We start from the raw sequence: 23,612 nt of genomic DNA on the forward strand, positions 1-23,612 counted from the left end.
CAATTCAACCACTACTACTGAGCTTGCTCAGAGGATGGTGCAGCAAAAAGAGCTCATTGTATTAGTTGATCTCTTTTTGTCATTGTATTAGGAGGGAGGGAGAGGGAGAGAGAGGGGGAGAGAGAGATTTGCCTATCAAGTAAGGGCTAGTATGGATGAACCTTGGATAAATAGTGCTTATTGATTGCTGACTCAAAATGAAAGAGCAGCAAAAAGCATCATAGCAATAAGACAAGGCACAGATGTTACACATATGTTATGGGTTTAATGTGGAATTCCCAGACAGGTCAGCAGCAGTTTACAGCAGAGCACCATTTTTAAATCATTATATTTTTTACCACAGAATTTTTACCTAAATAAGATATTTATGTACTATTAAGTAAATGGTAGTAAGTACCTAGTAGTATGCTGATACATTTGTCTGTAAGACCTCTTCATTTCAGGCCCTGCAAACCATGTCCATATTACCCCAATCTCCCTTGCAATTTTGAAGGTGGCATCTTATATTGGATGTTCAATTTCATCAGCGAGACAATGAAAGACTAACAGCCATGTGAAACAATGAACAATGTAAGCCACTCTTTCTGGGCAACTCTACAGAATAAATCTATTGCCTTGAGAATAAGGTGTCAAAGTTAAAATCTACCTTGACTTTAGTGAACTATTCGACAGGGGAATGGGGGAGGAAAGGATGCTGGACCAATGCAGGAGAAGTTTGGGATCAGAACTATTGGGTGCAAAGCTCTCCTTCGGGCCCAGCAACCCTACCGATCCGTGGACCTGTTGCTGGGCGGGGAGTGTCCCTCGGGGCCGTGCCTGGCCCAGCAACCCTACCAATACGTAGACCTGTTGGCGGGCGGGAAGCGTTCCCCGGGGCCGTGGGTTGGATCCGGTGGCGGGCGGGGAGTGTCCCCGGGTCCGTGTCGGTCCCAGCAATCCTACCAATTCGTGGACCCATTGGCGGACGGGGAGTGTCCCCCAGGGCTGTGCCGGGCCCAGCAATCCTACCAATCCGTGGACCCGTTGGCGGGCAGGGAGTATCCACTGGGACCCTAGGCAGGCGAGGGGGGATAGGGAAAAGTGACTGACCTTGGCCCTGTTTCTCCTGTGGGCCTCTCCTGCGGACTGGGTAACCCTCCCGCAACTGACGATCCTGCGGGCCTGGCAACCTGTGGAGCCGTTTGCAGGCAGGGAGTGTCCCTTGGGTCCATGGACGGGCGAGGGAGTACAGGCAAAAACCACTTATCTGGGCCCCGTGCGTCCAGTGCTGATCGGCAGCGAGTGGCAGGGAACGGCGGCAACAGCCATCTTGTTGGACCCTTTGCCGCCATTTGTGGCAACGTGCTGCACCACGGGAGGAAGGTCAGGCTCGGGGCACACCAGGAAGGGTGCCGGTCCTCCCGCTGGTCCTCCGGAGGGGGGGGGGGGGGGCGGGGGAACGCATTTGTTAAAGTAATCCCCCCCCAATTGGCTGCGACTCCCTGCCCCCCCCCCATTGGCCGCCACTCAGGTGGGGTCCCATTGTGACGTCATATGCTGAACATGGCAATTTTTAAACTTTAAAATCTCTGTAACGTTAAATATATAAGACCAATTTGAATTAAACTAGTGTTGAACACTCCCCCGGACAATGGTGAGTAAGGTGGTCTTAAAATTGTGCCGGTCGTGTACCACTTTTTTTGTGGATAAGAAGGGCATAAGGGACACAGAACATAGGGAACAAACATACGGAACAAACAAGATGAGAGTTTTGGTAATATATAGATAGATGAGCCAAATGAAGGCAGGTGGGACTAGGGCAGGTGGGACTAGTGTAGATGGGACATGTTGGTTGGTGTGGGCAAATTGGGCCGAAGGACCTGTTTCCACATTGTACAACTCTATCACTCTATGATAATATCTGTCAATAAAGCCCCAGTGAAGTTTTGCAAGTATAGTAACTCAAGCCCAACTGATTCAAGAATCTCCTTTATTCCTACATATTTTCCTTCAAAAGTATTTGCCATTCTCGGCTTAGTATCTCCTGAGAGATGGGACTGAACAAAAAAAACAAATAAAAACATCCATTGTCAGAGCCATCCAAGAAGTAACTGATTTTCTTGGTGAATATGATTGTTCATACATTTCATGGTGCATTGCACGAAGAAGTCAGCTAACATTGTAGTTTTTAATCTCTGTATCTGAATTTTGTGGATGCACCTCGAGTCAGATATAATAGTTGGCATTGTATTCTGTCGTTCATACACCATAAAGCTGAGGCTTTATAAGGCACTGGTCAGACCACATTTAGAGTATTGTGAGCAGTTTTGAGCCCCATATCTGAGGAAAGACGTGGTGGCTCTGGAGAGGGTCCAGAGGAGGTTTTCGAGTATGATCCCAGGAATGATTGGGTTAACATATGATGAGCGTTTTATGGTACTGGGCCAGTGCTCTGGAGTTTAGACGGATGAGGGGCACCTCATTAAATTTTACATAATAGTGAAAGGTCTGGATAGAGTGGATGTGGGGAGTATATTCCCACTATTGGGAGAAATTAGGACCAGAGGCCATAGCCCCAGAATAAAAGGATTTGCCTTTAGAAAGGAGATGGGAAAGAATTTCTTTAGCCAGAGGGTGGTGAATCTCTGGAATTCATTGCCATAGACGGCTGTGGAGACCAAGTTAATGGATATTTTTAAGGTGGAGATTGACAGATTCTTGATTAGTATGGGTGTCATGGGTATGGGGAGAAGGCAGAAGAATGGGGTTGAGAGGGAAAGATAGATCAGCCATGATTGAATGGCGGAGTAGACTAGATGGGCCGAATGGCCTAATTTTGCTCCTATAATATATGAATCTATGGACTTCAATTCTATGAAATTCATGGACATGGTCAGAGACGACATATAATCCAGTCACCATGATACACTAAGCTCATGTTATTCACAAGGGATAGGGGCATGACTTTCAGTGGATTACAAACAAAAGGCGGTTACCACCAGGTTCCCTCCCAATAATGCCATAACTACAATGACATACAGTGGTCAATCCCTCTGTGGATATAACAACTTGCATACAAGTTTCAACATGTAAGATCCAATTTGTTTTGACATGCTGAAACACAAGCACTCCTGACACCAACTCTGGTCCAAAACGCAGCCCATGTTCCTGACCTTCCTGTTCTGGACCCTAGCCCCAGCTCTAATGACTGTTGATATTTTGCAACCTGCCAACTTAAGACATCTCATGGTAAATAGAATGCACTGGACATAGAATCATAGAGTCAGAATTAACATGGAAACAGGCACTTTGGCCCAACTTGTCCACACCGGCCAACATGTCCCATGAAAGGAAGCATGCAGGTACAGCAGGCAGTGAAGAAAGCCAATGGAATGTTGGCCTTCATAACAAGAGGAGTTGAGTATAGGAGCAAAGAGGTCCTTCTACAGTTGTACCGGGCCCTGGTGAGACCGCACCTGGAGTACTGTGTGCAGTTTTGGTCCCCAAATTTGAGGAAGGATATTCTTGCTATGGAGGGCGTGCAGCGTAGGTTCACTAGGTTAATTCCCGGAATGGCGGGACTGTCGTATGTTGAAAGGCTGGAGCGATTGGGCTTGTATACACTGGAATTTAGAAGGATGAGGGGGGATCTTATTGAAACATATAAGATAATTAGGGGATTGGACACATTAGAGGCAGGAAACATGTTCCCAATGTTGGGGGAGTCCAGAACAAGGGGCCACAATTTAAGAATAAGGGGTAGGCCATTTAGAACGGAGATGAGGAAGAACTTTTTCAGTCAGAGAGTGGTGAAGGTGTGGAATTCTCTGCCTCAGAAGGCAGTGGAGGCCAGTTTGTTGGATGCTTTCAAGAGGGAGCTGGATAGAGCTCTTAAGGATAGCGGAGTGAGGGGGTATGGGGAGAAGGCAGGAACGGGGTACTGATTGAGAGTGATCAGCCATGATCGCATTGAATGGCGGTGCTGGCTCGAAGGGCTGAATGGCCTCCTCCTGCACCTATTGTCTATTGTCTATCACTAGTCCCACCTGCCTGCATTTGGTCCATATCCCTCTAAACCTGTCCAATCTATGTACATGTCTAATAAAATATCCCATCAACACTAGTCCCACCTGCCTGCATTTGGCCCATATCCCTCTAAACCTGTCCAATCTATGTACCTGTCTAATGACATATCCCATCTACACTAGTCCCACCTGCCTGCATTTGGCCCATATCCCTCTAAACCTGTCTAATCCATGTACCTGTCTAAATATTGCAATAGTCCCTGCCTCAACGACCTTCTCTGGCAGCTCATTACATACCCCCACCATCCTGCTGCAATTTCTAACAACCATCTTCACTACCTACAATACCACCCATTTTCGAGTCATCAGCAAACTTGACATCATAGGAAGAATGCACTATATTTGGAAGAATGCACTATATTTACCAACAGCATCAATACTGTGTAGCCCAACTCACGAGTTCATGAATTTTGGACAGCAAATGAGCAAGTTATAACGACTTAGTGTGCAATACACTTAGCATTGTTAACTAAGGATAAATTTCTAGGTAATTGTTCTTTGTTGATTTCACACAAGAATATATTTAAAAACCACCTCTGAGTGCATATTAGATCTTTGAACTGGAGGTAGCAACAAGAATAAAAACAGTTCTCACACAATTGAATAATCGTTATTTTTGTCACTTACCACGCGGCCTTCTGGCCCCACTGGTCCAATTAGACCCGGCCGTCCCTGGTGAAAGAAAACAGCAAGCATAAAACAGTTTAGAATTGCGGTAATGCAAATCCCTGAGAAACATGCTTGCCATGTGTTTGATGAACTCAACAAGGATAAGAGATTCATGGTACAATATAAAGCCATTTCTTCAGTAAGACTTAGTTGAGCAGTTAGAATTTGGGAATGCAAATAAATTCATTAATATCCCCATTTTCTACCAAAGAGTGCCATCTGCATTTGTGTGCATCTGTTTGTTTTTGAGATGCCTCCGTTATACAATGTCAGCTGTAGTTTTTTTTAAATCATTGTGCTTTACAGCATGGAAAACAGCCCTTCAGTCCAACTCCATCCATGCTCACCAAGTAGCCTAACTGAGATAGACCCAATTGTGAATGCCAGGCCCATATCCCTCCAAACCAATCCTATCCATATTCCTATCTAAGTGGAGCTTTAAATATCATATTTGTACCCATCTTGCTCTGGCAGGTCGTTCCATGTATGCCCCACACTCTGTGTGAAAATGTTGCCTCTTGGGTCCCTTTTAAATTGTTCCCCTCTCACTTTAATCCTACAGCTTCTAGTTTTGAATTCCTCTACCCCGGAGAAAAGACTCTGGCTGTTCACCTTATCCATGCCCTCCATGATTTACTTGCCTCTGTAAGGTCACCCCTCAACCGTCAATGCTCCACAGAAAAGAGATCCAGCCTGTCCAGTCTCTCCTTATAATTCAAACCCAGTAACATTCTCAGAAATCCTTTGTGCACCTTTTCCAATTTAATGATATCCTTCTTATAACAGGATGACTAAAACTGTACACAGTACTCTGAATAGGGCCTTACAAATCTCTTGTACAGTATAACATGACGTCCCTACTCTTGTACTCAAAACGCTGACCAATGAAGACAAGCATGCCAAGCACCTTCTTCACTATGTAAACCGGTGTCACCACCTTCATGGAATTATATACCTCTACCCCTTGGTCTCTCTAGTCATATAACACCCTTCAGAATCCCACTATTTATTGTGTAAGTCCTGCCCTGATTTGTCCAAGTCAAAATGCAACACCATTTATCTGAATAAAACTCAATCTGCCATACCTCAGCCCATTGGCACAGTTGAATCAGGATCCCTTATTAATTACAGACAATGTTCTCCACTGTTTACTGTACCACCAAGTATCATTTAGTGTCATTTGCAAACTTAGTAACACTGAATTCACATTCACTTCCAAATCATTAATATTTATTATTTACTATTAATTTAAGGTTCTGGTTCTGGTTGATTACTGCGCAAACACCTCACAAGTGGTTATCTCGCGCCGGTCGGAGTGAGTAGAGTAGTGATTACATTTTGAAGTGGGCCTTTTTGACCAAGTTGAGGAGATCTAGTTGCTCAATCCCCTTTTTAAATGACTGATCGGGAGCGGCGCGTGTGTTGGGTGGTAACATATCCCATTCCCTTATCGCCCTAGGGTAAAGGGAATATTGGTAGCAATGTTTAATTAAATTCAGCGAGTTGATGATGTAGGGACCGGTATTTTGTCTTGTTTCATGGCAATTGGTGCTCTGGGATGACGGAAGATTTGATGGCGTGATTTTGTGAATCTAAGTTGAAGTCTAAGGCCCATAAAGCAATAAAAATATTGTGTTTAAAAACCTCATGTTTTAAGAGAACATGAGAGGCATCAATTTGATGTCTTAAGAAAGTATGCACTAAAATAGTACAGTGAGTTTTCATTTTAGTTTAGCGGAAATGGATAATGGAACCTAAGGAAGATTATGTTAAAAAGTTAGAATTGCTATTAAACGTAAAAAGAATTGAGAAAACGATGACAAAATATTTCAGACGATTTGAAGGTTGTGGTTCTATAAAACGAGAGGGGTTTTGACTATTAGAAGAAATTGCATGTGAAATGTTGACCCAGAAATGGGAATGCAGTTCAATCCAGACTGAACGATATTTAGTGAAAATTAGAAATTTACTGACCTCACTGTAGCCTTAGTGCAAAGTGGGCAAAATGGCTGAAATCTGGAAATGAAATGGAACTGATGTCTCAGTAAGTCAGCATTTGAGCAAGCAGAACATGAGGAAGGCCTGGATAAACTGGAGTCAATAGGAATCAGGGGGAAATACTACCATTGATTGGAATCATACCTAGCACAAAGGACGATGGCTCTGATTGTTGAAGGTCATTCACTTCATCTACAGGACATCTCTGCAAGAGTTCCTCAGGGCAGAGTCCTAGGCCTAACCACTTTCAGTTGCTTCATCAATGATCTTCACTCAATCATTTGTCATAAGTAAGAATGTTTGCTGATGACAGAACAATGTTCATCAACATTCGCGACTCCTCGGATAACAAAGCAATCCAGAATCAAATGCAACAAGACCTGGATAATATTCAGGCGCGGGGACAAGTTACATTTGCATCACACAGGTGCCAAGCCATGATGACATTAATAAGAGAAAGTCCAGCTATGACCCCCTGACATTCAATGGCATTACCGTCAGTAAATCCTCTACTATCAATACCTTTGGGGTTACCATTGACCAGAAACCAAACTGGAGTAACTATATACACAAGGTGGTTACAAGAGCAGATCAGAGGATCAGAATCCAATCACGTGTAACTATCCTACTCCTAACTCCCCAAAACCTGCCCCACCATCTGTGAGGATTTCAAGTCAGGAGTATGATGCAATACTCTCCACTTGCCTGCATGAGTGCAGATGCAACATCACTCTCAAAGCTCAACACCATCCAGGACTTTAGCAGCTCCCTTGATTTACAACCATTCACACGCTCCACAAGTATTACAGCAGTTTGTACCATCTACAGGATGCAACTTTGTAAGACTCCATAGACAACATCTTCCAACTCCACAACCTCTACCAGCAAGAAGGACAAGGGCAGTAAATGCCTCAGAGCACCACCAACTGGAACCACCCCTCCAAACCACCCATCATCCTCATGTGGAAGGATATTACCATTGATGCTGGAACTCCCTCCTGAATAAAATTATGGGCATACTCACACCACAAGGACTGTAGCAGTTCAAGGCAGCTCACCACCACCTTATCAATGGCAATTTGGGATGGGCAATTAAATGCTGGCTAAGCCTGTGAAGCCAATATCCCTTAACTAAATATTTTGAAACCATGCACCCAGAAAGGTACAAGTTCTATTTGGGATCATGGGTGATGTGATGAAGAATGCTTATTAAAAAATGATTCAAGATGGACATTACAAAGTAAAATAATGAACCTCCGACTCAGACTTCAAAAGGACATGCGGTAATTGTAGTGGTGAACTGAATCCACATACCTAATATGAACAAAGCTCAGGGACTAGTTATGTAAGTCTCCTACTACAGAGGTGTCTGGGAATTGCTTGCTGTACTTACATTAATTCCTGGAATGCCTGGTTTTCCAGGTTGTCCTATGAAACCAGTATCACCTCTTTCCCCTTTCTGGCCCTGAATGAAACAAATGAGAATATTTCGTAAATAAGCTATTACAATTAAATGGATTTCAATGAGAATATTCACAGGCTATGTATTTCACTGGTAACGCAGATATCGTATTCTGACAAAATCAGGGTCAATGGTGGGATATTAGTTTTTCAAGGAGAACATTTCAATTTGAGATGTAAAAAGAAGCATCATTCTAAAGAACTGATTTCGAATTAATCCTTTGTTTGTAGGAAGGAACTGCAGATGCTGGTTTAAACCGAAGATACACGCAAAGTAAATCACCTGGTCAGACAACATCTCTGGAGAAACTCAGCGGTTCAGACAGCTTCTCTGGAGAAAAGGAATAGGTGACGTTTTGGGTCGAGACCCCTCTTCAGACTTAGTTTTATATAGTTGTTAGCCACAAAGCTCACCCGGAGAGGGAAGGCCGTCGAGCCCGGCCCCTGCTCGCCCCATAGACCGGGAATCGGAGAGGAGGTGGAGCAAGACGGTGACAGCAGCAGACTCTGGACAAAAGGCCCGGTGAGAGGAAGCAGGGAGTCTTACCTTCCACGCCCTCGCGGTCGGCTGTGGGAGAGGGACAAGGGTTGGAGAGGGCCAGGCATGGAGAGGGTCATCGGATCGCGGGATGACCAAAATGGAGGAGACAACTGCAACGGGCCTTTATTACCATCTGCAGCTGGGACACTAAAATGCCGCCAAAACGGAGCATCTTGCTTATGGACTCAGTGGGCTGTTCTGTATATTCTATACTGACCGGGATTGTGCTTATGTACGGGGACGGTCTTGCCGAGCTGTATACAAAAAATGAATTTCACTGTACCTGGTACACGTGACAATAAAGAAACCATTGAACTATTATACATTTTTTATCTGGACAAATACGCTGTTATGGGATTTTATTTATTACAGTGATTTGCACTTAATATGAGCAAGGCCTTTGATGAAAGGCCAGAGTCAAAAATATGATAAAATACTCTTTACTTCCCAAGATGAGTGCAGTGCCAGCAACTTTCAAGAACTGGACATTATCCAGGATAAAGCAGCCTGCCTGACTGGCTCCCAATTAACCACCAAAATATTGATGTTCTACGTCATTGGTATGGACACTGCAGTATGTACCATCTACAAAATGTACTGTTGAATGTTTCACTCTTGAATTGTTCACACTTGGAAAATGGCATCTGTGAAGTGATCCTTGCTTGGGATGAATAGGCGATCGTATATACAAATTTCCAAAAAAAATCAGAGTTTTCCTTTCCACACATTTAGATCTGTGGTGGACTAATTGAAAGAGATTACAAAAGGAAAATAAACAGCTGCAATAAAAGCAGATAATAGTGAAATTGTTTTGGATTCTGATGCACGTTTTTAATCTGAAATGTTAACTTTCTTTGCAGATGCTAGGTGACTTCCTCTACTTTCTGGATTTAATTCATGGCGATTTACTCTTCATAGTGGTCGGCAATTCCATTATTGCTGTACTGTCTGACTGCCAGGATGGCAGACAGGAATTTAGATGGACCTACGTCTTTTACATCTACCAATTGACATTTTCCACTGAAACAAAAACCAGAAGGTTAATGGACCCAAATTCCCAAATGAATAACACGGAATCCTATTAAATGTACTTTCAAAACCTTATTGGACAAATGACATTGACTGGAAAAATGCACTATTATACTGAAGGTTTACTGGAATTGCTTTTAAGTTTTAGGGGAGAAATTTACAACTGACTGGTTAATAATACACCTCATGGCATATCCTGCAGAATGTTGCAGAATTCATCTGATTTTCATAAAATATATCCTGGTTCTTTATATAAAACTTTCAAAAGTTGCTACTAGCCAAATAACGCTTGAAAACCATCAGTACTTACTGGAAGACCTGGGTGACCAGGAGGGCCCACCTCTCCCTGTGAAAAGAAAATTGGACATTTACAATAAGCAAACAGTAATTATGTTAAGAATTAACTTTGCACCCAGGCCAAAGGAATTGGGGATAGAGTCATGGAGCATGCAGCACGGATACAGACCCTTCGGCCCACCTTGTCCATGTTGACTAAATTGGCATACTGGGCTAGTCTCATTTACCTGCATTTGGCCCAGAGCCCTCTAAACCCATCTATCTGTCCAAATACGGCAGCAAAGAGGATTTGCTGCAACATTAGGCATAATCTAATTAACTATAGATAAAGCTCAAAAACTACAATCCTTCCAAAAAATAATGTCATAATCTTAAAATTAGAGCCAGACCATTTAGTAATCTAGTCAGGTGGCACTGTATTGTGTAAATGGTAATTTATTTTTTTAATTTATTGCTCTTGGGAATACTGGGTCATTCAGGGTTTTCAGATTTTGACTGATAGATTATTGTTATTTAAAAGTTTTAAAAGCATGAAGGGAATAAATGTTGTGAGATGGAACAGAAATAAGCTCATGATCCAAGGAGTTCAACAGCCCAGTCTGTTGTTCATAGGTACACAAAATGTAATTGGCTTGGCCAGTGCACTAATCAGTTGCATTCTAAATTTTATGCATAAAATCAAATGTTTGTTTGATCCATTTCAGAGTTCTTCCATGATTTCAGAATTCATCCATGAAATCCATTTCAGAGTTGTGATCAGGCCTTCATATCAGTACTAAAGAATCAGATTAAGAATCAGATATCATTAAAGAATCAGACATCATTTTCATGGATAGGACAGGTTTGGAGCGATATGGACCAACCGCAGGCAGGTGGGACTAGTGTAGCTGGGACATGTTGGCCAGTGTGGGCAAGTTGAGCCGAAGGGCCTGTTTTCACACTGTATCACTCTATGACTCTATGACTCTAAAGGTCAGGTAGTTCAGGATCTTACACTGACTTGGTGTGAGAGTAAACCAATCTTGACATTAATAAATTTAAGCTTATTAAAGCATATTTGCAAAAATAAATGTTTTAATGGCTGCAGAAGATGTACAAAAAGCTTACGATGTTTCTCTGCTTCTACCCTTTATGACGTCGGTCTGGCCATTTGGAATAAATAAGCTGTAAATGCTTACATCAACTCCATCTCTTCCATCCATCCCAGTTGATCCAGGAATCCCTGGAGATCCTGAAGGACCTGGTGACCCAGGAGAACCAGGAGATCCTACTGGACCCGGAGGACCCATTGGACCCGGCTGGCTGGGTTTTCCATAATCAGGTCTGAAATCGAAATCAGGCTAATAAAATAAAAATCAGTAAGAATTAGTAAACTTGTGTTGGTAGGAATGCTGTGGCAGCCAATAATGGGGGGAAATGCTAAACAGTAAACTTGAAGAAATGCCCTCAGTTCCTCATTTATAAAGTTATTGAGTATTCTGAACTTTCCAAGTTACCTTGATAATGTTACCCTAATTCTCCTAAAGATACATAAGACCTGTTTGATTCACGAGCACTTATTACAGCAAACAACTGCTAGATAAAATTTGAACTGCTAAATAAAAGCAGAACCCTTCTGAGATATTAAAAATTGAACATTTGACTAAATAGTTTCTGTAGCTTTTATCATTCCATCTAATGCTCGCAATTGTGCAGTTCATTTCACCTAAAAATATTCAATTTATTACTTTTTCTTTCTGAATCTCTGGCATATAATCAAAAGTTCCCCTGATTTCTGCAAATTATACCAATGAAGAGTGGGTGAGAAATTGGGCATTACATTATAGCTGTTGTAGAAGAAAGTAATTTTTTTTTTCATCTTTCTTTACTTACATATTTATGTAATTACCCCTGATGAAAAGATATGCGCGACCCTAAGTCTCGAACGGATTGTAGCAAAGAAACAGATTAAAATTGTTTTCCCGGGAGAAAAGGTAAATTAACAATGGGTGCAGGGCAGTATTGCAAATATATCCATCTTACTTGGAACATTCGATTGGTTACCTGTCATCTTAAATAAACGTCAGTACATTGTAAGCAAATTTTACAGTTTAATTTTGAGGAACTCTTCAAATCCAAGTATAGATTGTGGTGATAATGCACTTTGATAGTAGCGCAAAGTGGACAATGGCAAATTGACAGCCTATTTTTTACACCTAAATTGCCTTTTGTTTCTCTCCACTGATAACCAGGATGAAGCATAAAATCTTATTTTTAGGAGAGTCAGTGATTTTCAATTTCATCTCTTGGTGAGCACACGTCTAGTGCTCCATTTATCATTGACTTACTATTTTTAAGGAAGTATACATTAAAATTGAAGATTTAATATTCATATTTCAACACAGAATTTACTTTTTTTAAACAATTTTTTTTTGCTTTAACAAACTCAGAACAAAGTGTTTATAATGAATGAAGAATTGTCACTGCAGCACAGGAAGCTTGGTGGCTAAGTGATCATTACCAGATCATCTTATTGAATAATGTTGGGAAAGAAATGTTTGATAACATAACTCGACTATTTCTTCAAAAACAGACCATGGGATCTTTCAGATCAATCTCACATAGCAGCTGGAGTCTTATTTTTAACCACTTCAAACTGTGTGACATGGTGGCGCAAAAGTAGAGTTGCTACCTTACAGCGCCAGTGATCCGGGTTTGATCCTGGCTATGGGTGCTGTCTGTATAGAGTTTATACGTTCTCCCCGAGACTGCATAGGTTTTCTACGGGTGTTCCAGTTTCCTCCCACGCTCCAAAGACGTACAGGTTTGTAGGTTAATTGGCTTTGGTAAAAATTGTAAATTGTCCCTAGTGTGTAGGATAGTGCTAGGGGATCGCCTGTCAGCACAGATTTGATGGGCTGTATCTCTAAACTAAAATAAACCAAAAGAGAATATTTCTGGCATTGCAGACTTCCACGCTCTGAAGAGATAGTCAAGACTTTGGTCCACAAATTTCCCCACAGGGACACATCGGATGTTATTTTTATCTTGATGTTGAACAGTGGAGTTTGTGTTATATACAACGAGGATGAAATAAATTACAGTTGTTCTTTCCCTCGGTGAATTTCAGGCTTGTATTTTTCACTTCAGATCTTATGATACAGACTGGGAATACATCAGCTTACTTTCCATACATTAAAATTAATGGTCATAAACTGACAAGCCAGCATCGAGTCTTTCCCTGCAGCATGCCACTCGGCTGTGCCAAGTATCAGTTAATTGGACAAGGTGCTGCAGCAGTGCTTGTGACGCGAGTCTATTCCCACTAATGGTTCAGCAGCTTCAGGCAGAAAGTGAGAAGGCTCCAAAAAGCCAACCGTCAACAGGCACCACCCAAAAGTCACTGTAATCCTAATCCAAATTAGTTTTTACTTTCTTTTGAAAACATAGTGATTACTAATCAAAACTTGGTACCACTCATTGAATTCCCAATTTTAATAAAAAATAGAAACTACATTAACTTGCTGCAGTCACTGAAAACATTTCTTCAAGAGGTTCAGATCATTCTGTCCCAAAATGTGGATTCTACTGATAGTCTGCCGACCAGCATGCAACTACTTAAAGAGACAGCACCTCACCTCTTGCTATTTTTATCATTAGGCGTCACATGAGAAGTTGTTTCACTTACAGAATGCAACCGCAAAGCTTACAAATAAGATTTTAGGCAATATTTTTGCACTCCAATGTATTTATGTATGCATGCATGAATATGAACGTGTAAAAATGTGACTATAACAGACATGAATATACTCTGTCAGGCTGCAAATGGCTTGTATTTGGATTGTATTTTCATTCCTGTAGACAGACATCATATTGATGGACGAAAGTTTATAATGTGTGACTGAATGCAAATTTTCATCTATAGGTTCCACATCTCAATATGTAACTACCTAACAGGGTGTGCAGATCTCTCCCCCTCTCTCTCTGTCTCACTTTATGGGAGCAAATTCCTATTTTCCTCACACCTCTGGGAAGCAACTCAAATTATTTTCCAAAGTTGGAACTACTGGTTGATAAATACATCTTGAAAAGATATCGAGAAGGAGCATTACCATTTTCTTTCTCTAAGTTTAAAGAAAGATAGTTTCAATGGTGAAATGTGGGGAAAGAAAATTAAACATGGTGCTTTAATGACATGTGAAGGGTTTTGCTCCAATCATTAATCTTTTTAATTAACCAAAGGAAAACACATAGAGATTGATACTGTCTCTCAAATCTAAAGTACATAAAAATGTAAGTAATCTAATGGCACCTACATCACATGCAGTCAAGTAAACAATTTAAGAGTTCTAACGTATTGCACTAAGAAACCTGCATGCATTCTATTCTATTTGTTCGTGCATAAATTGAGATGCTACAAGGTATTTCATATGACACACACTAATTCTAAAAGCTATTAAAACTGTCCATTGCATCCATTAGAATGAGTTATGGAATACCTCGGAATTAGGGATAATTCTCTGAGAGGAAAAAAAAATAGAAAAAGTAATTGTTACTTCAGTCTTAACAGTGCAAAGAGCAAATACATTGGAAACAGTAGAAAAATACACAAAGTACAGTCATGATGATAGAAACTGGAAAGGAAAGCCGATTTATGTTCTGAATATTTCCTGAAAAGTAGGAGTATTAGGTCTTTCTTACCCTCATTTAGTAAAGAATTCTTCATGACCTTCCTGACTCCGATCATAACAAATTAATCTAACTGGAATATTTCATATCCCTATCAAATAGGAGGCTTAGTTCAGCGACAGCAGTGTCCCATGAAACGTAAAACATTCTTTTTTTTTAATGTTTATTCAAGTTGAAAGAAAATAAATGAGTTGGCCAATGTTACATGGACAGTGACAACTACTTACTTTGAATATCGGAAGCTGTCGCTGAAGTAAGCCTCCCATTTGTACATAATTTGTTCGCAGGCATTGTAACTTAAATTGGGGAATTACAACTCACTGACATGAAATGCACAAGCAGGGAGATTTAATTGTATCGTCACGGATCTTAAGGTCTCCACTCAGACTTGCCATTCAACATCATGTAAAGACATGTTGGTATTGGTTTATTATTATCACGTGTACCGCGATATAGAGTCATAGAGTCATATAACGTGGAAACAGGTCCTTCAGCCCAACCTGCCCTCGCCGACCAACATGTCCCATCTACACTAGTCCCACCTGCCTGCATTTGTTCCATATCCCTCCAAACCTATCCTAGCTATATACTTGTTCAAATGCGATTGTTCCTGCCTCAGCCACCTCCAGCGCCAGCTTTTTCCATATACCTACCACCCTTTGTGTAAAAAGGTAGCCCCTTGGGTTCCTGTAAAATGTTCCCCCCTCACCTTAAACCCATGTCCTCGAGTTCTTGATTCTCCTACTCTGCATAAAAGATTCTGTGCATTTACCCCATCTATTCCTCTCATATAATAATGAACATGTCTATCCAGACATCCAACCCATACCATCCGTGAGTACAATTAGATACAAGGAGATCTGAAGGGAACAGTATGTAAAGAGTCACCATGCTCAGGTGCCATCCTAGTGTTAAATGGAAGTTTGTATTTGCTGTGCGAAGGTTCACAGGCTCAGCTCACAGTTAGGAGAAAATTCCCTTCATTCGTGAGGCTGTATACATTTCCTTTTTGACATCATGAGCCAGAATTCCTCCATTCTCCATCCCACATGATATGAGCCATATGAAGTAATTAAATAGTGTGAATGCAGCTACCCACCATCATCGGGCTTCTTTTCACCATATTTTGTCAACGCAGAGGACCCAACGGTATGAATATTGATTTCTCTAACCGACCCTCTCCCATCCTAGTCGTACTAGTTTCACTGTCATCCTGTTGAGTTTCACTGTCTATATAACTCGTTATCACCTATCCCACAACCAACAATGGACCATTGTGGGCTCCACCTTTCCTTGATTATCATTGCTTCTGGCATATCTTCCATTCATTTGTCTTATATCTCTCGTTTCCCTTTCACCTGACTCTCAGTCTGAAGAAGGATTGCGACCCGAAATGTCACCTACCTGTATTCCTTTCCTCCGGAGATGCTGCCTGAACCGCTCAGTTACTCCAGCTTTATGTGTCTGCCTTTGGTTTAAACCATCATGTGCAGTTCCTCACTACACATTAATTAGCATTAATTAGCATTAGGGAAGTCTTGAGATTATGAAAGCTACAAAATGAATTCAAGTACTTCCTCTATCAATTACCTGCTTTCCAGGATATTTATTTCCTTTGTTGTATGGAACAAAGTTTTGAAGAATAGAAAACATGTTTTATAAGACTTTGTGAGAGAAAAAACTGAGGATGCAATTTATACAGCATCCAGCAAGCAATGAGTCTGAAGAAAGGTCTCAACCCGAAATTTCTCCCATTCCTTTTATCCAGAGATGCTGGCTGTCCCACTGAGTTTCTCCAGCATTTTGTGTCTATCTTCGATTTAGACAATAGACAATAGGTGCAGGAGTAGGCCATTCGGCCCTTCGAGCCAGCACCGCCATTCAATGTGATCATGGCTGATCATTCTCAATCAGTACCCCATTCCTGCCTTCGCCCCATACCCCCTGACCCCGCTATCCTTAAGAGCTCTATCTAGCTCTCTCTTGAATGCATTCAGAGAATTGGCCTCCACTGCCTTCTGAGGCAGAGAATTCCACAGATTCACAACTCTCTGACTGAAAAAGTTTTTCCTCATCTCAGTTCTAAATGGCCTACCCCTTATTCTTAAACTGTGGCCCCTGGTTCTGGACTCCCCCAACATGTTTCCTGCCTCTAACGTGTCCAACCTCTTAATAATCTTAAACGTTTCGATAAGATCCCCTCTCATCCTTCTAAATTCCTGTGTATACAAGCCTAGTCAATTTAAACCAGCATCTGCAGTTCCTTCCTACATAATGATGTATGCCCTCTGGTGGAGAACAGTATTGGAGAAATGTCCAAACAGCCAAATAACTGGCATTGAATTATTCATGGCTTTTTAGGGAGCTGCTCTGGACATTGAGAGAGCTTCAGAAGGAACAACAGTAATTAATTCATTCATTGCTTTGTTTGTTTTAAAGGATCGCAGGTGTCTCTGGCAATGCCAGTAATTAGTAAGCGTCCCTAATGGCTCTTAAGCCATTACCGTTCTTTTGATACCTCATCCTGGGATATAAATAAATATATTCTATTGATAGAAATAAGGCAGCAAAGCATTTTACTATTCTGGAGTTCAAAGGGGGAATGATGGAAGCTGGAGGATCACAATCTGGGAATATGAAATAGAAGAATATGCAGGATTTTAAGGGGAATGTACAGGATTCCTCATCTAAAAAATATTTCACTTGCAGAATTGCAATGTCCTGTAACCTAATACAATTTATTGTTTCTAAAGTTGTAACTCTATGATGATTTATGCATCTAATATAATTTAAAATGATATGGAAATGTTTAATGTGATAATAATCTGATCAGCATGTCTCTAACAACTCTTACCAAATTCAGCAGGTGCTCCATAGAAAGCATACGGAAAGCATCGGTTTCTTCACAGTTTGGTTCGGGAATGGTCTGCCCAAGTCCGTAAGAAATTGCAGAGTTGTGGATGTAGCCCAGTCCATCACACAATCCAGACTCCCCACCACTGACTTTATCTGTACTTCATGCTGCCTTGGGAAAGCAGTCATCATTGTCAAGGAAGGTAGACACAAAATGCTGGAGTAGCTCAGCGGGACAAGCAGCATCTCTGGAGAGAAGGAATGGGTGACGTTTTGGGTCAAGACCCTTCTTCCATCATTATCAAGGACCTTTTTCACCACAGTCATTGCCTCTTCTCCCCTCTCCCATTGTGCAGAAAATACAAAAGCTTGAAAGCACGTACCACCGGACTCAAGAACACCTTCCACCCTGCTGTTATCAGATCTTCCATTAAGGTTGGGGATTGTCACAATCTTCCAACCTTCCTTCATTGCAGGTGCTATACTTCCTCTCTGTAACTAACACTATAATGCTTTAAAACTATATTCTGCACTCTGGGATTTTTCTCTTTGCACTACCTGATATACATGTGTATGGCTTGATGGTACTCATGTATAGTATGACTTTATTTAATTGGATAGCATGCAAATAAACCCTTTGCACTGTATCTTGGTAACGGTAATGGTATCTTGGTAATGGCGGCACGGTAGCGCAGCGGTAGAGTTGCTGCTTTACAGCGAATGCAGCGCCGGAGACTCAGGTTCGATCCTGACTACGGGTGCTGCACTGTAAGGAGTTTGTACGTTCTCCCCGTGACCTGCGTGGGTTTTCTCCGAGATCTTCGGTTTCCTCCCACACTCCAAAGACGTACAGGTATGTAGGTTAATTGGCTGGGTAAATGTAAAAATTGTCCCTAGTGGGTGTAGGATAGTGTTAATGTGCGGGGATCGCTGGGCGGCACGGACTTGGAGGGCCGAAAAGGCCTGTTTCCGGCTGTATATATATGATATATGATATGATAACACGATAATAATAAACCAATAATAATGCCAATGCCAAGTCAACATATCTAAGTATAAGAAAGAGGAGGAAAACAGAGGTGGAATCACACACACGCACACAAAGTCAAAGAGGAGAGAGTGTGGGAAAGATAAATGCAGGATGAAGAAACAAAAGGGGCAACAGATTAGTGGGAAATGGAAGCACGAAGAAAAGGGAACAAACACAGAACAATGGACCAAGAAAGACAAAATTTAAATTATAAAGAAGAAAGAAAGTTTAAAAAGGAGCAAAAGATTCACAGAAAGATACAAAAAAGCAAAGGAGGCAGAAAGGAGACAGAAAGAGTTCAGATGTGGAGATTGCAACCAGATGTGGATGTTGTATTACCTGCTGTATGGATAGCTCAGTGCAGGATTCACGGTGTGCTCGTTGTGGGTCACAGTGAATCAACATCCACTGGACTTCAAACTACAAGGAGGAAAGAAAAAGTCACAATTGTAATAAACAGGGCGTGCAGTCCTGATGAATGCTGTTGCTTCATGATGGTCTTTTCTTGTTTGAGAACTCATCACTGAGCAAGTTCCTGATTAATGACAGGCAGCAAGGAATATTGACTACAAACCATCTTAGAGCACACAGATCACCACAATCTCATCATCATGGCACATGCCGTGTTTTAGTGAGTGAGACACTTACTCCTAACAGTTCAGGAGTATTATTCCTCAAAAAAGTATGTGCTATATTTACCATGGTTGGGGAATGAATATGACAGATTAAAGAATCCATTCAAATGGGTCTCTTTTTTCAGAAATAATACATTTCTAATAAATGCACACTTACTCCCATTAGGTTAACAAGTCAAAAAGCACAAGTCAACAGAAAAGAAACTATACCAGATTAAAAAAACATCTTAAAATAGCAAATCCTAGAACCAGTCACATATGGCTAATTCATCAGGGGCTTTCCTCATGCACATTATGATAATCATTGACGAAGGGTCTCAACCTAAAACGTCACCTGACCTTTATCCCCAGAGATGCTGCCTGACCCACTGATTCAATGTCTTTGTGTCTATCAGTCGATTCTATAATTCAGCAAATGGAAACTAACAAGCTCTGTATCCTCCCAAATGATCTAAGGCAACATCTTTAGAATGAGGGAGTATCTGATTAAAAATGAATTATGGCATTTTATAACCTCACCTGCCCAATCAGCAATCCAATGGGATAAATGAGTTGTCATTAACTGGCACCCAAGTGTTGCTCTTTTTAGATTCCTACTTCACTGCTTGTCAACTCTTCGTGCAGGAAGCAAACATACTTCTATCAGTTCTGAAACCCATGTAGAACCTTCACACCTTCTTAAGGACGGAATCCCAGTTTCACTTCCAGAATCGTGGCGATATTGCCCCTTGCTGATCTTGAAGGTGGGTTGAGTGGGGGGGGGGGGGGGGGGGGGTGTAAGGAGCAAGGCTGGGTCCCAGGGTACGGGGAATATTGTTGGTAACAAATCTTCACTGGGTTCCATCAACAATGTGTCAATAGAAACTGGAACAAAATCCATCCCTATTAACAGATTTGTCAAACTGATAACTAAGTTAGGCAGCTCAATACTGACTGTTGGAGACCGATTCGCCAGTTTGCCCGTTGCTGAAAGCCATTTCACTGGGTGCTTTGATGCTGGAGAAGACGGCATATGCAGCCATATTGGGTCAGAAATATGGGAAACTTGCACATATTTTGTACTGATAATTCATCTCATTTTTACTTCAGATATGGGTGGATATTCCTTGGCTTTGCTTTACCAGACTCTGGAAATTCAGGTAAGTACTCTATGAAGGATGTAAATACTCACTCCTGGATACATGGAAATGAAAGGAGCAAGAACTACACACCAGAGATGCAAGGATCTGTGAAATGCTGGGATATTGAGCCAAACACAATGTGGTGGAGGAACTCAGCAGGTCAGGTAGCATCTATGGAGCGAATGGACAGGCAACAATTCTGTCCAGACTCAAAACATCTCCTGTCCATTTCCTCCTCAGATGCTGCCTAACCCGTGGGTTCTTCCGGCATTTTGTGTTTTGCTCAAGGATTATACACTAGTTTGATTATAGCCTCAACCATAACAATCAAGAGAAAGGTTAGCTTACCACCACTGATACTTCAGGGTTTGCATCCAGACGTCCGATCAGAGTATCACCGTCGACGTCAACAGTACCCTTTGGTTTGATGGACTGGGATGCAACACGATGACAGTCCACGAATAAGCTGACAGTGTCCCTCTCCACACCTACTAGGATCTTATGCCAGTCAGTGTCAAAAATCTGTGAAACTCCGTGGAAAACGGCAGATTGCAAACCACTATCCAAGCCGACTAAATAAAACTCCAAGGATTGGGTGTCCCCGTTCAACCTCAGGCCAACTTGCTCATTAGCATTTTCGTCCACAATCTGCCACACGTTCCACACTTTGTTAACCGTGTTTTTTACCATCCTCAAAGTGGTGACAAAGGAATAATCTTCAGGCAGTCCCCGTGGGTAAATTATTCTGGAGGATATCGAATGATAAGTTACATTAGATGCAGCAGGAGCCTTCAGCCTTCACAAATTTTCAGTCATTCAGTTAAGTATTTGTTGTTATAATGTTTTCACAAATGCACTAAGGTACAGTAGACATACATCAAAAGAAGTAACGGTTTGATTTGCAAGGCAGAGAGCTTGAACAATATGGATGTTGAGGATACAGGTTTCTGCTCAACACTGTCAAAGTGCCATTAGTGACATTTTTGACTCATTTGCTTCTATTCGACACTAATAGCCAGATTTAATTGGAGCAACCTCAATCTTTTTAACAGTGACAAATTTGCAGATGTTTAGCCTACAGTCGTGTGTGGAAATGTTCAATACTCAACAATGTTTGCCAAACACCGTTTCACCCTGAGTTTTTTAAATCCCTGGAAAACCTTTTGACAGCGTAACATCTCAAGGGTCTTGACAGAGTGGATGTGGAGAGGGTGTTTCCTTCTGTGTGAGAATCTAGAACGATGGGGTTATTGTTTAAAAAAACTATGGGTTCTCCCTCCCATTTAAGACAAAGGTAAGGTGTTTTTGTTTCTCTCTCAGAGGGTCGTGAGTCTTTGTGATTCTCTTCCTCAAAGACTGGGTGAAGTAGGGTGTTTGAATATTTTTTTGAGGAGATGAGTAGATTTGTCATGAGCAAAAATGCACAATGACTTTTACCCAGAATAGGAAATCGAGACTAAAGGACATAGGTTTACGGTGAGAGGGGAAAGATTTAATAGGAACGCAGTGAGCAACTGTTTGGATGGATAGGAAGGTTTAAAGGCACATGGGCCAAACACAGCAGGCAGGTGGGAGTAACATAGATGGGGCATCTTGGTCATAAGTTCATAAGTTCTTGGTGCAGAATTAGGCCACTCGATCATCAAGTCTACTCCGCCATTCAATCATGGCTGAGCTATATTTCCCTCTCAACCAGATTCTCCTGCCTTCTTCCATGGTCAATATGGACAAGTTGGGTTAAAGGCCCTGTTTCCGTGCTGTATGATTCTATGACTTTAAGAGAGTGAAAGGTTAATCTCGGTAGATTGAAATGCAGAATGCATGTAACAGTCAGATCAGGCAAGATTACATTGCATGGCAAAACAATCTTGAGTCTATTCCCACTCCTAATTTGTAAATTCCTACCTTCCTTAATTACTTTGACTGACCGCTTGGCCATATAAAATGACTCAAAGGTATGTTCAATGCCACTCCATTCCATAAGCTTGCAAATAACTGAAAAAAGCTCTTCAGGAAAGTTATGGCATGCACATACTGTACAAACCTCGTCCCATATGTAATTTATTATTAGATTGTGATATATACAGTGGTTTTTTTTGCATTGGAAATGCTGGTACAATGTTTGGGCACCTCTAAACAGTTAAAATCTAGACTAATGTACAGCAAACAATAATATTGTATGAATTATTATGTATGTACTTTTTTTATCTACATTAAATAGCACTAATTATATAAGATTTATAGGCAATATACTGAACGATTACAAGAGGCAGTGATAGGGTAAATGGTCAAAAGGGAATGATAAGGGTATCAAAAATAAGGTGGCATGGGCTTAACGTCAAAAAAGGTAGGAGTTTTGGTGGAGATCTGAAGGGAATTTTGTTTTACTGAGAGAGTGGTTGAAATGTCGAATACATTGCCAGAGGAGGTTGTGGAATCAGATACAAATACTATATTTAATGACCACTGAGACAGCCATTTAAGTGGGCAAGGAATGGAAGGATACAAACCTAATTAGGGCAATGAGATTAGTGTAGATAGGCAAAAGGCTCAGCACGGATGTGGTGAGCCTAAGAACCTATTTCTCTGCTGTACAACTCCGCGACTCTGCCTTATTTAGTAGTGGTACATCACCCCAATGTGCTTCACTTCAATGCAATTTGAACAAATATCAACTTTTTCACTGATTTGGCATCTAATATCATAAGTCAGCTTACGATCTCTTATCAGACTAAAGGATTTGCCTGGAAAAAGAACATTGTGATTTCTTGAATTTAAACATAATTGCACCTGCTCCAAGTGAAAGTGTGAGAGGCCCATGCATGTCTCTTGCCCACCACTGCATGTCTCATCACTCCATTACACCATGATGTGATGCATCATATGCCAACCTTAACATGTGCACTCTATTCTAATGAACAAGGAGAGCTTCTCTTGCCAATTTTTCTTGCATTTATCATAAGCATTTTGTCATTCCTTCATCCATATCTTCAGTTTTTTTTATTGCTTTTCATTATTCTTGTTGACTTAGATCCAACTTAATTCTTTAACTAAATGTTTCTGGAATGCTCATACCCATTTATTGTTTACTATCCATATACATATCCAAAGACGTACAGGTATGTAGGTTAATTGGCTGGGTAAAATGTAAAAATTGTCCCTAGTGGGTGTAGGATAGTGTTAATGACGGGGATCGCTGGGCGGCACGGACTTGGAGGGCCGAAAAAGGCCTGTTTCCGGCTGTAT

At 41.3% G+C, this 23,612-nt stretch overlaps 1 protein-coding gene across 1 annotated transcript in view; it reads right to left on the minus strand.

The window, feature by feature from the left end:
- Positions 1-23,612, minus strand: part of col9a1c (collagen, type IX, alpha 1c) — an 88,969-nt gene that overhangs the window by 55,753 nt on the left and 9,604 nt on the right. The window contains exons 5-10 of the mRNA XM_078397564.1: positions 20,715-21,111; positions 18,950-19,030; positions 11,238-11,399; positions 10,073-10,108; positions 8,125-8,196; positions 4,692-4,736 (exon numbers count right to left, since the gene is read on the minus strand). Of these exons, the coding sequence (XP_078253690.1) occupies positions 4,692-4,736; positions 8,125-8,196; positions 10,073-10,108; positions 11,238-11,399; positions 18,950-19,030; positions 20,715-21,111 (793 nt within the window). The remainder of the gene's footprint in view (positions 1-4,691; positions 4,737-8,124; positions 8,197-10,072; positions 10,109-11,237; positions 11,400-18,949; positions 19,031-20,714; positions 21,112-23,612) is intronic.

This window comes from Rhinoraja longicauda, chromosome 4 (genome assembly GCF_053455715.1).
Source record: "Rhinoraja longicauda isolate Sanriku21f chromosome 4, sRhiLon1.1, whole genome shotgun sequence".
Classification (NCBI taxonomy): domain Eukaryota; kingdom Metazoa; phylum Chordata; class Chondrichthyes; order Rajiformes; family Arhynchobatidae; genus Rhinoraja; species Rhinoraja longicauda.